This window comes from Bos javanicus, chromosome 8 (assembly GCF_032452875.1).
Source record: "Bos javanicus breed banteng chromosome 8, ARS-OSU_banteng_1.0, whole genome shotgun sequence".
In the NCBI taxonomy this organism is placed as follows: domain Eukaryota; kingdom Metazoa; phylum Chordata; class Mammalia; order Artiodactyla; family Bovidae; genus Bos; species Bos javanicus.
In genome coordinates, this window is record NC_083875.1 from 10,179,489 (window position 1) to 10,194,398 (window position 14,910).

Below are 14,910 nucleotides of genomic sequence, written 5' to 3' on the forward strand. Positions count from 1 at the left end.
CAGCATACAGAATACTTCTGAAATATTAATGTATGCCCATCTCAGCGTATAGCACAGATGTCCACCTTGTTGCTTCACCTCACAAATAGACCATCAGTAAAGTTTTATAGGTACCACTTTCAGTGTGATGACTCCATTTCTCATCACTCATCCAAGCCATCGTCTCTGGCCGTGATTATGCAGCCGGCTACCAGCTGATCAACTGATGCTTTTTGCCTCACTGAGTCTGTTACTCACAGAGAAGCCAGAAGCCAGAGTGAGCTCCCAAGGCCTTATATTAGTTCATGGCTTGGAACCTTCCATTGCTTCTCACTGAATAAAATCTAAATTCCTTACTGTGGTTTACAGAGTCCTGTGTGATCCAGCCCCTGACCTTTCATCTTTATTCCCTTTTTTTCTTCTTTGTGCACCACGCTAGGCCATACTGATTGGCCTTTTTGTTGTTTGTTGATCTCATGGACACATGAAGCTCCTTTTGGTCTCAAGAGTTTTCTTCCTTGCATTTCCTTCTACTTGGAGTGCTCTTCCCCAAAGTCTTTGTGTGGTTAGTAAGCCTGTAGGAGACTGGTCTGCTACTGTCAGGGTCAAGAAAGGCCACCGAAACAAATACGCTTGAATTTAGAATGTGTTGGACCGACCAAACTAAAAGAGCAGCCTCTACCGTACAATACAGTGTATTCCCTTATTTAACTTTTTGTTGGGACTTACATTTATATGTTTACTAGTTATCTCCTCTACAATGTAATCCTTGAAGGCAGGGGCAGATTTGATGGAAAGTGTATGTTGGTTGACCGTTGATGTATGTTCAGATGTTAGTATTAGATAGTTGGAATATACCCAGTGTAAAGGACTGTGGTTAATGTTCAGAGGTGAGGGAATTGCACCCAAGTGGGGATTTGAGATATCAAGGCTTATTCAGGAAGTGTCTTTCTTAGACTGATGCAAGTTCCACTGAAGAACTGTTCTTAAAGTTGTTCAACTATTCTTAGTTGATCAGAGATGCTTCTGTTCTTCTCATTTTTGCTATCTTTACTAAAGCTTTTAGAGAAGTAAATTATAATTTTCACTATCAGTATGGAGACAGTGTCGATCTAGAGAAATACAGAGACAATATCAATATAGAGGTTTCTCTTACTAGGGCCACTTTAAATATGCTTTAAGTCATTACCACCTAAATGATGTTTCATCCTTGGAAATGGGGCACTTTTGCAACAATGGAATCTCAAAATAACACCCAGTACATTGCTGTACCGACGAGACTTTTTTTTTAGTGTTTTCCAGTTTTTCACAGCTATCATCACTATAATGGCATCCTATTCACTTGGAAATCAGACTTGATCCCCCAGAGTTGAAGTTCTTACTTTTTTCTCTCTCTGTGGACCCTCCGAGTCCTTCAGGAAAATAGCTGGCTTACTGCCACCCAGTCTTTGCCTCTGCTTTTTTCTGCTGTTGCCCAGAAGTTAAGGATTCTTTACTCTCCTAAGCTTTCTCCAGTCCTAACAGCTAAAGATGTCAGCTCTGTCTCTTACAATAAATGCCTCATCGTTCTTCAGTGGTCTTGCCAGGGTCTTGCTGAAGCGGGGAGCCCAGAAGTGATACTGTAATCCCTTTGCTTGAAAAGTGTGCCTATTATCGTCCTCTTCTGACTAATGTGCTTCTACCAAAGCGGCACATGAGAGCACTTTTGGTTTTTTTTAAGGAAAGTTTCAGTTCATTGTGCTTCTGGTCAGTTAATGTTCCCCCTTTTCATTTGCTTGTTTATTTGCTTACTCTCTGGCCAGTGCACTTCTCTTTTTATTATCATGTTGACTTCCCTGGTGGCTCAGACGGTAAAGCGTCTGCCTGCAATGTGGGAGACTTGGGTTCGATCCCTGGGTCGGGAAGATCCCCTGGAGAAGGAAATGGCGACCCACTGCAGTACCCTTGCCTGGAAAATCCCATGGACGGAGGAGCCTGGTGGACTACAGTCCATAGGGTTGCAGAGTCGGACACGACCAAGCAACCTCACTTCACATGTTGTTTAGTCGCTAAGTCATGTCTGACTCTTCTGTGACCCCGATAGACTATAGCCCACCAGGCTGCTCTGTCCATGGGATTTCCCAGGCAAGAATACTGCAGTGGGTTGCCATTTTATTATCCAGGGGATCTTCCCAATCCAGGGATTGAACCCAAGTCTCCTGCTTGGCAGGCAGGTTCCTTACCACTGAGCCACCAGAGAAGCCCCTTCATTGAAGCATAAAAATACTTAAATAAGAATCTTCAGGTTCAGGCCTAAAATTTGTCAGCTTGATTTTGTTTCAGCATTCCTAGGTTAGCAAGATATTCTTTGAATAATTAAAGGTACATTGGTTCTTATTAGCATCTGCAAACTTTTGAAGGGCATACTCTGCATTTGAGTCACAAACAAAATATGGAACATTAAGCGTGAGAGAGTGCTCTGTCATATGTGACTGGAGCTTACTCCCCAAGCCACAGAGTGGCCAGTGGACGTGTTTCAGCTCTGCCTGTTCAGTAACTGCCACCTCCTACCCCCGTTTTCCCCTCTCTCTACCAAGGAGATTATAGGAGGTTTTGTTAGATGCATTATGGAAACAGAGGGACACCATGCCTTCCTCTGTATCACTAATCTAGTGAGACTAAGATAAAATTTATGCTGATGAACATTCGCCACCACCCTGCCTGCTGCCTGGCTTTGCTCTACCCCAGTGTAAGGTGTCTAGTGTATCATAAAGAAATACACATATACTCCAAGTTTGCTCTCTATTTTGGTTCTCAGTTTTATTTGCTGCTAGTGACTCGTTAGTGCATTAATTTCAATGGCCTATATAAATAGTCATTAAATAATTAATGCCACACTAAAAAACTTAACACAGATTTTAGAATAACGTGTAAGATAGAACCCAGAAAAATAGAAATCAGTGCATATGCCTAAAAGAAAGCTGGATCAATTCTCCCAATACAGGAAGGGATAAATATTGATATGAACATTGCATACAACTTAGAGACAATAAATAGATAGTAACACTGCTTAAGATTTGTAATGTGAGATGGTACAAAAAACTAAACAGAGGGGGAGCTTCCCTGGTGGCTTCAGTGGTAAAGAATCTGCCTGCCAACGAAGGAGACACGGGTTCAATCCCTGGGTTGGGAAGATCCCACATACTGAGGAGCGACTGTGCTCTAGAGCCTGGCTACTGCAGCTATCAAAGCCTGAACGCCCTCATGCCCATGCTTCCCAACAAGAGAAGCAATGAGGAGCCCGTGCACTGCAAGTGGAGAGCAATCCCGATCACTGCAACTGGAGAAGAGCCTGCATGCAGCAGTGAAGATCCAGCACAGCCAAAAACAATGAAGAAATAAAATTTAAAAACTAAACAGAAATCCCCTAAAATCCATTAAATCTACTACACAGTGGAACCGCAGAGACAGCACAGAGTAACCCAGCAGGCCATAGAGTAAGGTAAGCACACTCATTTCTTTTCGTTTTCAAAGCCATTTCTCTCTGTTTCCCACCTAACTGTGATGAAAGATCTTAAAGCTTCTTGCTTTTTCTGTTTCTGTCCCAAGTTAGTTTGGAGACTTAACCTCCTTCTCTGGAAGAGTCACAGTAGCAGAGACACAGCAACCTAAACACGCGCCTGGATTCTCTCTGGCCTCATTCGAGGACACTTAGATCATTGAACGTAGCTCTGGGTGCCTTACTACTGGACGTCCGTTGACCAACTGGAATTATTTCAGAGAATAACATCAGAAATGATTTATGAGGAAGGATTAAAGGAGTTATTTATAGCTTGACCGAACAATGACTGAGAGAGCTGACTGTATAAGCATTCAAGGGATGGCAACACAGAAGGCGGGGAAGAATCGTATAAGGATGGTTCCAGGAAAACAGCAGAATGAAGGGCGAAGAACAATGAAGTGATATTAACGAAGAGAAGGCAACAACCGTGCACCAGCACAGTGATTTATAGACAGCAGGGTCCTCTCCCAGCACCGCCATGGATTTCAGTCACTTCTGTTTTTTAAAAAATAAGATTTTGAAAATGTAAAAATATTCCCAGTAAGAACCGAGGAATGAAATAGGTCCTGTTTCTACCAGTCATATTTCCTCTTTTCTTTGTTAGATTAGGTGGAAGAGAAGCAGAAGTGATGAAGGAATGATTATTAACAAAAAAGTACTTTTAATCAGAGTGTCCTTGACATTTTCAAACAAGAATGTTCAGTTCCGTCCCTCATGCAAAGATAAAAACACACAATCGCTAATGAAAAGATTAGTGTTTATTAACTTGTTCTTTGGAATCAGCAGGTTCTCAGATCAAGATTCTATTATTTGGGGGGGCATATTTCAGTATTTGAGAAGATGCATGGATCTTTTCTTGTAAGATCAAAGTTAACAATTCATCCTGAGGAATAAATAAATTTATAAAGAAAGAAAATAACAATTTTAAGGAAGTCTTTAAAGACAGAGTTTCTCATATTTTCAAAATCATGGCTTGAACATATTATAAAACTTATGTTTCTCATTTTTATGGAGATTTTTTTTTTTGTAATCAATTTCTGTCTGAGTTCCAGAAATGCAAAAGATACAAGCACCGAAAGAGGTGGCAGCTGACAAAATTGCTGTCTTTGACCTTCTGATGCAAGTTTAGTAACGAATCTGGAAAATAATGAACTGCAATTAATGAAATCTGCACTCATATTCAAGTGTGTTTCTCAGACAGCACATAAAATAATTGAAAGAACTTCCTGCTCTCTAATTAGTTAGATTGAATTAATTTGGCATAATAGCTTTTTTCATGTGTCTAGAAGTTGGTGTTCAGATGAAGCTATTTATGTACTTCCAACTTCTGAATTCCAAATGGCATCTTTGGTTCATTTGGGGGATTAAGGAGTTAATGAAAGAAAAAAGTGCAAGTATTAGTGTCTTGCTCCTGTTGACTCTTTGCTGCTCCATGGACTGTAGCCCTCCAGCCTCCTCTGTCCATGGAATTCTCTAGGCAAGAATACTGGAGTGGGCTGCCATTTCCTTTTTCAGGGGATCTTCCTGACCCAGGGAGTGAACCCAGGTCTCTTGCATTGCAGACAGATTCTTTACCATCTGAGTTAATGCTCACATTTAATTTCCACCATCAGAAACACAGCCACATTTCTGGCCTATCCTTGCTCTACTGTTAGCTCCTCTCCAGTGTCCTGGGCTTTGCTTAGGCCTACCCTGCTGACCACAAGGGTTTCTGTCTCCAGTTTCAACACCACTTCCAGTGTGGTAGGTGGACAGAACCTTGAGTAGAGAAAGCAGTGCCCTATACATCTCTGACCGAGCTGGAAAGGTGCTTAGGTAGTTCTTTCAGCTTTCATGTGAGTGAGTGTTCTATGTGTAAAATGGGGAGAAACAAACACAGCTACTGGTTCTTCCCTTGTGCGCTAAAATGCTGTTTTAGACTCTTCATTACTCAGGCTCCTCTGATGAAACAGGCTGTATAAATGCTTGCTGTGGTGTCTTAAGGGTTTATCGTCTTTTTTTTTTTTTCTTAAGTTCTATTTCAGTTGGTTGAGGTGTAGGAATTTGTCTCAAAGGAATTTGCTATTAAAAAAAAAAATTATTTATTTGACTGCTCCAGGCTTAAGTTGTGGCATGTGGGATCTAGTTCCCTGACCAGGTATTGAACCCAGGCACCCTGCATTGGGAGCCTGGAGTCTTAACCACTGGACAACCAGGTAAGTACCAAGGGTTCATCATCGTAACCAACTAAAAATAAGAAAAAGGATCTAGACCTTGTTTTCTAGCCTTGAGTTTTCCTTTAGTATTCAGGTTTTTAAAAGTTCTTTTCCCTTGTAGTTTATATTTGGATATGTTATTCTATATTGCTTGTTCTTGTGTTAATAAAGGGAAGTTTGTACAGACCTTTTGGAATACAGACTTTTAAAAAAATTCAAGGAAAATGATTTCTGTTCAGTTGCTTTGTGGATGAATTCTTAGGCAATTCTTAACTGCTTTACGAAATGAGACTCTTATGTCTGTTTTGTTTTCCAAGATCATAACATTTTACCATCTGTCTTTGCCCCAGAAATGTATGGATATTGACATACTTAGACACTAAGTTGCCTTCAGAGTCAGGGTTAGTAGCTAATCTGTAGAATAATGAAAAGAAGATAGTTTCTGAGGCAGGATAGGAGTTGATTTGAAGAGGCCGCATCTTCCACTTATTTTTCAGAAATGGGCTTTGTATACTTCTGTATGAGTCTGTAGACCCAGGGTTGGCAGGCTTTTTTGGTCAAGAGCCAGATAGTTTTATTTTAGGCTCATTTTAGGCTTTGCTGGCAGAACTGGCTGCAGACAATGCTAAACAATGGGTCTGGGTTTGTTCCAATAAAACTTTATTTATAACCCTGAAATTTGAATTTCATATAATTTTTACATGTCACAAAGTATTCTTTTATTGATATTTTAATAATTTCGCAGTGTAATAACCATTCTTAGCTTGTAGGACATACCGAGCTGGGGACAGTCTAGATTTAGACTCAGTTTTTAAGTTTTTAGATTAACAGCCATTCTGTTGACTCAGCTGGTAAAGAATTCTCCTGCAATGAGGGAGACCTGGGTTCAGTCCCTGGATTGGGAAGATCCCCTGGAGAAGGGAAAGGCTACCAACTCCAGTATTCTGGCTTAGAGAATTCCATGACAGTCCATGGGTCGCAAAGAGTTGGACACGACTGAGCGACTTCACTTCACTACCTTTCATAAAATATCCTTCCTTCTTCATGGATACTTGAGAAACTGAGTGGATAGAGTGACTTATTACACCCTATTTTTAAAAGAGAGACATCTTTTTCCACATAAATACTTAAGTTTTACCGATTATCATGTAGAAATTTAAAAAGTAAACTAGCTAAACCCTAATATGTAAGAAACTGTTTCTTTCCTGACAACTTCAGAAATATTAGTGTTTAAAATTTCCCATATGTAGGATCTCAAGTATGTTGAGCTAACACATATATTGTTGTTCAGTCGCTAAGTCCTGTCCAACTCTTTGTGGCCGCATGGACTGCAGCACGCCAGGCTTCCCTGCTCTTTAGTATCTCCAGGAGTTTGCTCCGACTCATGTCCATGGGTCAGTGATGCCATCCAACCATGAAGTCTGTTAGGACAGGCTCGTTCACTTTTATCAACTGATAAATAATTTACTTGTTGACAGAAGTGTGCCTTTTAGTTTTGGGTTTTTTTTTTTTTTAAGATTGATTTATTTTTGCTGGGTCTTTGTTGCTGTGGGCTTTCCCTAGTGGCGGCGAGCCGGGGCCACTCTCTAGCTGCGGTGTGAAGGCCTCTCACTGTGGTGGCTTCTCTTGTTTGGAGTGCAGGCTCAAGGGCATGCGGGCTTCAGTAGTTGGAGCACGTGGGCTCAGCAGCTGTGGCCCGTGGGCTTAGTTCCCTGCAGCATGTGGGTTTCCCTGGACCAGGGATCACAGCCGTGTCCCCTGCATCGTCAGGTGGGTTCTTAACCACTGGACCATCAGGGCAGCCCTTTTAGTTGTTTTATGTAATTAAAATTAAATTGGAATATCAGATATTAGACCCTGAGTGCCTGTTTCTGAGGAGGAGGACTGTGTGTGTGTTTGATTTTGCACATATTGTATCCTCAACTCCTGACACAACCTTTAGAATACAGAAGGCTGCCTGGAGCCTGGCACGCTACAGTCCATGGGGGTCACAGAGTCCAGCGCGACTGAGCGACTTAGCACAGGCACCTAGTACGCATTTTACTTAATCTAGAGAAATACCTTGGAAGGCAGTGCATGGAACCCCAGTAATTAGGGTTACATGGTGCTTTAGACATGTGCAGTGTCTACCGTGCCAGGGATTCTATATGCATCAGCTCAACAGCAGTGCTGTCTGATGGAAGTATAATACGAGCCATGTGTGTCATTAAAAATGCCTAGTAGTCACACTTGAAAAAGTAAGAAGAAACTGGTTGAATTAAATAATTTACGTAACCCAGTATATTCATAATATCATTTCAACCTGTCATCAGTATAAAAAACAATCTGAGATATCCTCCTCTTTTTTTTTTTTTTCTGTAGAGTCCTCAAAATCAGGTGTGTAGTTTACATTTCTAGCACATCTCGATTCAGATACTAAATTTTCCTTGGAAATACTCGATCTGCATTCAGAGTTCATAGAATTGAAAAAATATAATCCACATGCCCAAGACGTTACAAAAACATACTAAAAGGCACTTTAATTTTTAAATTTATATGTTATTAATTAAAATGAAGTAAAATAAAAAATCCACTTCCTCAGTCACACCAGCCGCATTTCAAGTGCTCAGAAGCCACCTGGCTGGTGGCTGCCATGCTGGACGCACAGAGTTAAAGGGTAATGTTAGGCGCTGACTTAGAGATGAAGATAAGTCTCAGGTAGGTAACACCTTGTCTAAGCTGACACTGCGTAGTGAGGAGCAGAACTGAGACACAGTCAAGAAACAAAATTTAACGCACGATTGTGATCTGAAGAGATTTCACTGGATTTGATTAAAAACAGCAAGTGATAATATTTATAGAATCAAATCTATAGAGTATTTGAAGGAGGAACTAGTCATGCTGTGGAGAAACACTGGGTAGAATCTTTCTTCGGGTTTTTTGGCCCATTTCTTTCTAAAAACAATTATTTCTGGGCATTGACAACTTAAAGCAGAAAAGTGACGTCAAATTTGTGTCTCAGGAGGCTCCTCTCGCTGCAGTTTGGAAGGTGGATTTGGAAGAGGATAGAACTGGAGGAATCTACTCAAGTGAATGTACAAACCTCATGAGGGATTGTAATATTGGTCAGAGAAGGGAAGTCACCATCCCATGCTGACACGTGGACACTTGCCGCTGGCCGGAAGGAGCATGTGGCAAGTAGGGTAACAGTGTCTCTGGCAAGGACCAGCTGGTGGCCACCCACCATCCTCCCTGGCTGTCATTGCTCAGAGAATTCCTATGGACTGGATTGCCACTTCCAGAGGTGCAACCCAGAGGCGATCAGGTTTACCCAAAGAACTGAGGGAGTGATTAGAACGAGAGTTACTCACTTAAACTGAGAACTCTGACTGCCAGGTGGAGACGAGGGCTGGTGTCGTCCGTGGCCAGCACAGTCTCAGCTGGATCCTCCTGGAAAGCCAGAGTGCAGATCATGAGGTTGATCGCAGACCCCTGGCAGAGGGGGTGGGGGTGCTGGCGGTGTGAGCCGGGGTGGTCCTGAGGGGTGCCTCCCCTCCGCCCCCACAGTGACTGGAGCCGCCAGTCCCTGCACAGTTGCTGGGGGCACTGCCAGCTCTCCCTGTCCCTGCCGGCTCAGCACCCTGCCTCTCTGATTAACATAACCTTTCAAAATCTGTTTATATTGATTAAGCTATTGCTGATTCTTGATCTTTAGGTAATTGTACATGTCTGATTTTGTCTAATGTTTGTTACTTTTACCAGAATGTATTCAAAGATGAGGAGGTATTCAGCTTGGTAGTGTTCTTTATGTTTTTCTCACTTTATCAGCATGAAAATCAAAGGTTGGCTATTGAGTATTTATGGCCAGAATAAATCTTACATCTCTTGTTGTATTTTCCTAGGCTTGGATTAAAGTGATTAGTTAGAGTTGAAAAAAAAAAGATTTAGAGGATCATATTTACTTAGGAACCATTAGAACATGACTTGTAAAGAATTTATCAAATTCATGGTAAGGGGTGATTATTAGCAAAGGTTCGTTTTTAGACAAAAAAAAAAGGTATCAGAAAATACAGTGTTTTTGAACAATGTGTTAATTAAGTTGCTTCAACAGACATCTTTTCTCCCCTCTACCTACTCCTGTGCTCAAAATTTGGAATTTGATAGGATTTTTCCAAATCCTAAGTGTACAATTCAGCCTTTATATCACTTAAGTCATTCATTCACTTATTTACTTGTTCAATCAACAGACATTAAGTTCTTGTTTTATGGATGAGATGAATGAGACATAATCCTTACCCTGCAGAGAGCTTGCAGTTGAGAATGACCCCCGTCAAGACGGATTGACAGATAATTAGGTTATATATATAAATAGGTTATAGGTGGTATGTTGAGGTTATAGGTGAAAGTGTGGGGAGGGGGGTGCATTTTACCTGCAGTTTCAGGAAAAATATATCATGCTCCAGCTAAGACTTAACGATGGCTAGGTCTTCACCAGGTGGGCGATGATTCCCTCAGGGAGGGGACAGCGTGGGGAAGTCTCTGGATAAGAAGCATGCTCAGCCTCATGAGAGGTGATGTGCTTGCATATCATGTCAAGGAGTTAAGACTTCATTCCAGGCAAATTAGCTCTTATGTCTAGTTAGGACATCTGAGCTCTGGTGTGCCATCATTGAGGTGGCATATGAAAGCCAGAGCTTAAAAATGACGAGATAGGGTGTGAGAAGTGACTGTCACCTTTTCCCCACAACACTTCCACGCTACCCTGTGCCTCTCTCGTGCTGGTCCACTACACCTGACCCGCACACAGGACAGTGCCCTGGTGTAGCCGTCCAGCCCTTAACTGTTAGGTGAATGCCTCTGAGCCTCACTTTCTGAAGTGTGAAATGTAGATAATTATACTTATATTCACGCGCCTCAGAGGACTTCTTAATATTTATAGCTGCAAAATACTTTGCAGTCATTTTTATTAATAGTTACCAGATGTGTCATAAGGATTAATGAACTTATGATCTGAAATGTTTTGAGCTCTCGAAATAGGCAGCCGCTTGCATGGGGGCTATGCAGAGGAGCATTAAAATGCAAACAGTACCATTTGGAAATGTGAGCCCTTCTGTGTGAAGGACAGATGACAACTGAAGAGTTCAGCACACTCTGGAGGTATTTTTGGTGCCCGTAGTAAGGTTGCTGAATTCACCGGAGGCCATCGCCCTCAGAAAGCGGGTGCGCCCTCCCGGTTGGGCACGTGCGTGGGAGTGTGGCACCGACATGTGCTCCCTCTGCAGCTGCGTCCCGCTTGCCCTGTCTCCCGATCTTCCCAGGCGCCGTCTCTCACTCTCGCTCCTGGTTGTCTCCAGGTGTTCGCTGGCCACCTTCCTATCTCTGAATTCTCCTGTTTCCTTTTCCTCTTATCATCCAAATTCAGTCTCTTACATTTCTGGTGCTCTGCCGAACCGTTGATGCAACTGCTTAATTGATTTCTCCAAATTTTCTGTCTCCTCCTTCAGGGATGATCTTCTGTAAGCCTAGTTCTTAGCACCACTTCATTCGATTCCTTTGCTAGCTCTTTGTTGCCTGTGAAAATCCACCATAAGCTCACAAGGCCTCCTCCGCACGCCCTGACCTCCTTTCCCTCTGCCCAAGTCTGGTCACTCCAGATCCTTCCCTCTCTTGAAGACCTCCTGGAAGGTTGAGAAGCTTTTCCCGGGCAGGGAAGTGAGAGGAGGGAGCCTCCAGACAGAAAGGGCAGCCTGCCTTTGTCATGCCACTCTTCATGGGTCGCCAGGCCCCCCTAGGGGAGCCACTGTGTCTTCAAGGTCTGTGTCCAGGTGGAGTCACCCCCACGGAGGTGTTCTCGATCTGGTCCCTGGATAACCCCTTCCTCCTCCACATCTTCTCTGCTTGGAAACTTTCATTCCGATACCTGTCATCTTCCTTGATGTTTTCATTTTTTGCATACGCATCCTTCCCCCAAACTGGATTGCTGCCTTGTTAAGAGGGATCCCCTGTCCTTCTGGTCTCACATCCCCACAGCACTATTGCAACTCTTTGTGCACCTGAGACCTGAGTCCTTACTTCTTTTTTTCTGTTTTAAGTATTTAAAATATTTTAAAGTTATTTACTTATTTTTGGGGGGAGGCTGTGCTGGATCTTCAGTGCTATATTCCGGCTTCCTCTAGTTCCGGTGAGTGGGAGCTACTCCCTGGTTGAGGTGCACGGGCTTCTCATTAGCACGTCTTCTCTTGTCGCAGAGCACAGGCTCTAGAGCACAGGCTCGGCAGTGTGGTACACCAGCTCAGTTGCTCCGAGGCATGTGGAGTCTTCCTGGACCAGGGATTGAACCCATGTCCCCTCATTAGCAGGTGGATTCTTAACCACTGGACCACCAGGGAAGTCCCTGAGTCCTTGCTGAGCTGAAGGAGAGCCCCACTAAAGCAGAGCCCCAGTTAAGTTTGTCATGCAGGGCAGTATTGTGGGGAAATTTGAAATCCACAAAAATAGAGTGAATACTGTGGTGGATCCCTATGCATTCGTCACCCAGCTTCCATGAAAACTAGTCTGTGGCCAGTCCTGTGGTCTGTGTCTGTGCCCCCAGCCTCTTGAGCATGTGCTCTGCTGGAGAACAGTCTGCTGTGATGCTCTTTCATCCAGAGCTGCTGTCCGGCAGCCTTTCCTAGGAGGGGGGCACCACGAAGTGCCTAGTGTGTGAAGCGGAGAAGTAGGTGTGGCTGGAGTACCTGAGTTTGCACTCAGGACCCACTTAGACCTGATGTGATCTTATTGTTGACACAGGTTCCAGCCATTTCAGGTGTATCTAGGGGTTGGGCGGGTGTCTCTACAGAGCAGATCTGTTGCCTGATCAAGAAGTATAAGTGTTCGTTGCTCAGTCATGTCTGACTCTGTCTGATCGCATGGACTGTAGCCCGCCAGGCTGCTCTGTCCATGGACTTCTCCAGGCAAGAATACTGGAGTAGGTTGCCATGTCCTTCTCCAGGGGAAATCCTGACCCAGGGATCGAACCCAGGTCTCCTGCATTGCGGGCAGATTCATTACTGTTTGAGCTACTCGGGAAGAAGTGGTTGTGGCGGGGGGGGGGGGTGGTGTTGCAGAAAGAAGTGGTTGTGGAGAATGAGGGATGGTTCGGGGAAGCGTGAGGTCTTCAGCATAGAAGCCTGGAGCCACGAAGCTGGGGCCCTGTCCTCAGGAAGCCCTGTGGCTCCGCTGGATTCCAGTATTGCATCCCAGTAAAGCAGGTACCTTCCCATTTACTGGATTTAAAAAAAATTATTCTGAATCACAAAGAAAAGTATATTTTTCTGTACCCCGTTTAGGAGGACACAGTAAAGGTTTCATCCTGGGTGGCTGTAGTTCCATCTTGGTGGGATTTTTACATTATTGTGCTTTAAAGGAGAATGTTTCATCTCAATCTTGTCTGTTTTAAACAAGATATAACTGAAGAATGTAAGTATTTCGGGGTTCCAGCTTAACAAACTTTTTTTCTGCCCTTACTGAGAGAGATGGTCTGAACACCTTTCCATTCGTGGGGGGGCTTCGGACGCAGTGGGGAAAATGAAAATGAAGGTACTAGCCCCGGCACTGAAGGGACCGTAAGACAGAGTGGAGGGTGCATGCTTGAAACAGAGAATCCCTGACAGGAGGCCTGGGGCAGGCAAGATGTGCGACGGGAGCTGGGTGGGAGGCACAGGGGTCTTTCCTGGTCAGGGAGTTGAGGGAGAGGCTGGGGGGTTCAGGCCTTGCTGCTGGCAGGGCGCCCTCCCTGGCTCTGTCCATTGTCTTTCCTAAACCCATGTCTGACCCTGGCTCTCCCGGCCTTTGCCCTGAGGCGCTCCCCAGTGTCTGCAGGGTAGAGCGTCTTCCCTTAGTTTATCCCCACGTCTGCCTAGCTGTTTGGCTGTATCTCCTGCCATGTCCTACTTCACTGTCTCTGGGCCTTTTTCTCAGATGCTGGTGCTGTTCCCGTACCCCTTAATCGCTTCTAGCTCCTTTCTCCCCGGAGAAGGCAATGGCACCCCACTCCAGTACTCTTGCCTGGAAAATCCATGGATGGAGGAGCCTGATGGGCTGCAGTCCATGGGGTCGCTAAGAGTCAGACACGACTGAGCGACTTCACTTTGGCGTTTCACTTTCATGCATGGGAGAAGGAAATGGCAGCCCACTCCAGTGTTCTTGCCTGGAGAATCCCAGGGACGGGGGAGCCTAGTGGGCTGCCGTCTATGGGGTCGCAGAGTCGGACACGACTGAAGCGACTTCGCAGCAGCAGCAGCAGCTTTCCCGCAGAGGCTGTCCCAGGTACAATTGGCTGTAGCAGTACCTTTGCTAAAACGCAGCTGTTTGGTGTATGAATGTAGGTCGACACCCTTCTCAGTGGGCTGTTTTGTTCCAAATGGACTTTTCTCCCTTCAGTTAAGAGTCTGGGCTGCTAGAAAGTAAGCACAGCTTTGGGCGTCAGCCTTCATGCCTGCAGACTCTTGGGGAGTCACGACAGCAGAGGAGCCCTGGCACCCAGACACACCAGGGACCTGCGAGGAACCGGTTGCTCAGGGCTGGAGGAAGGGACCTGAAAAGGTTCCCAGACCAGGGAAACTAGATAGATCAAGGCACTGCATGGCAACAAACCCCGACACCTGGCTTTGATGCCTCCTGTGAAACGGGATTGAGGGTAGGTATTTGGCCCAGATGGAGCCCTCTTAGAGCCGAGCTTTCTAAGGTGACCTCCAGACCTGAGCTTTGGAGCAGGCAGGCCCAGGAGGCGACCAGACCTTGGTTGGGGAGATAAATGCAGAGCATGGTAGGCCCCAGGGTTCTCCAAGGTGGTCGCGTCTGCTCTGTGCCCACCTGCTGTTGTGAACACAGCAGCTGCCGACTCCTGCAGGGTTACCAGATCCTCCTCCCGACTTTTCTTTCTTCTAGTTTTTGTGTGGTTTTTAGCTCTCTGTTTTAACGAGCTGTTCCTTGAACCACACGTCCGTAAGGAACCGGCTCCGCTCATGTGATATCGCTTGTGCCCATCAATTCAGGCTCTCACCCCGTCATCCCTGCTCTGTTGTTGGCACCTGTCGTTTGCCCGCCTCACTCTTGCACTGTTTCTGCAGCCAGTCTGCCTTCCACCGGCAGGTTGGTCTTCTTCACGTCCTGCCCCCTCTGCCCAGGACCTGTGGGGATCCTCGCCATTGCCCAGGAGCTTGGCTCAGACCCCAA

At 44.8% G+C, this 14,910-nt stretch overlaps 1 protein-coding gene across 4 annotated transcripts in view; it reads left to right on the forward strand.

Moving 5' to 3' along the window:
- Positions 1-14,910, forward strand: part of KIF13B (kinesin family member 13B) — a 211,804-nt gene that overhangs the window by 185,219 nt on the left and 11,675 nt on the right. Inside the window, exon 38 of one of the 4 annotated variants that reach the window (XM_061426802.1) lies at positions 8,717-14,295. The exons of the other annotated variants lie outside the window; for them this stretch is intronic. Within the exon in view, the coding sequence (XP_061282786.1) occupies positions 8,717-8,851 (135 nt within the window). The 3' untranslated portion in view covers positions 8,852-14,295. Of the gene's footprint in view, positions 1-8,716; positions 14,296-14,910 lie in introns of those variants that run through there. 4 annotated transcript variants of the gene reach the window in all.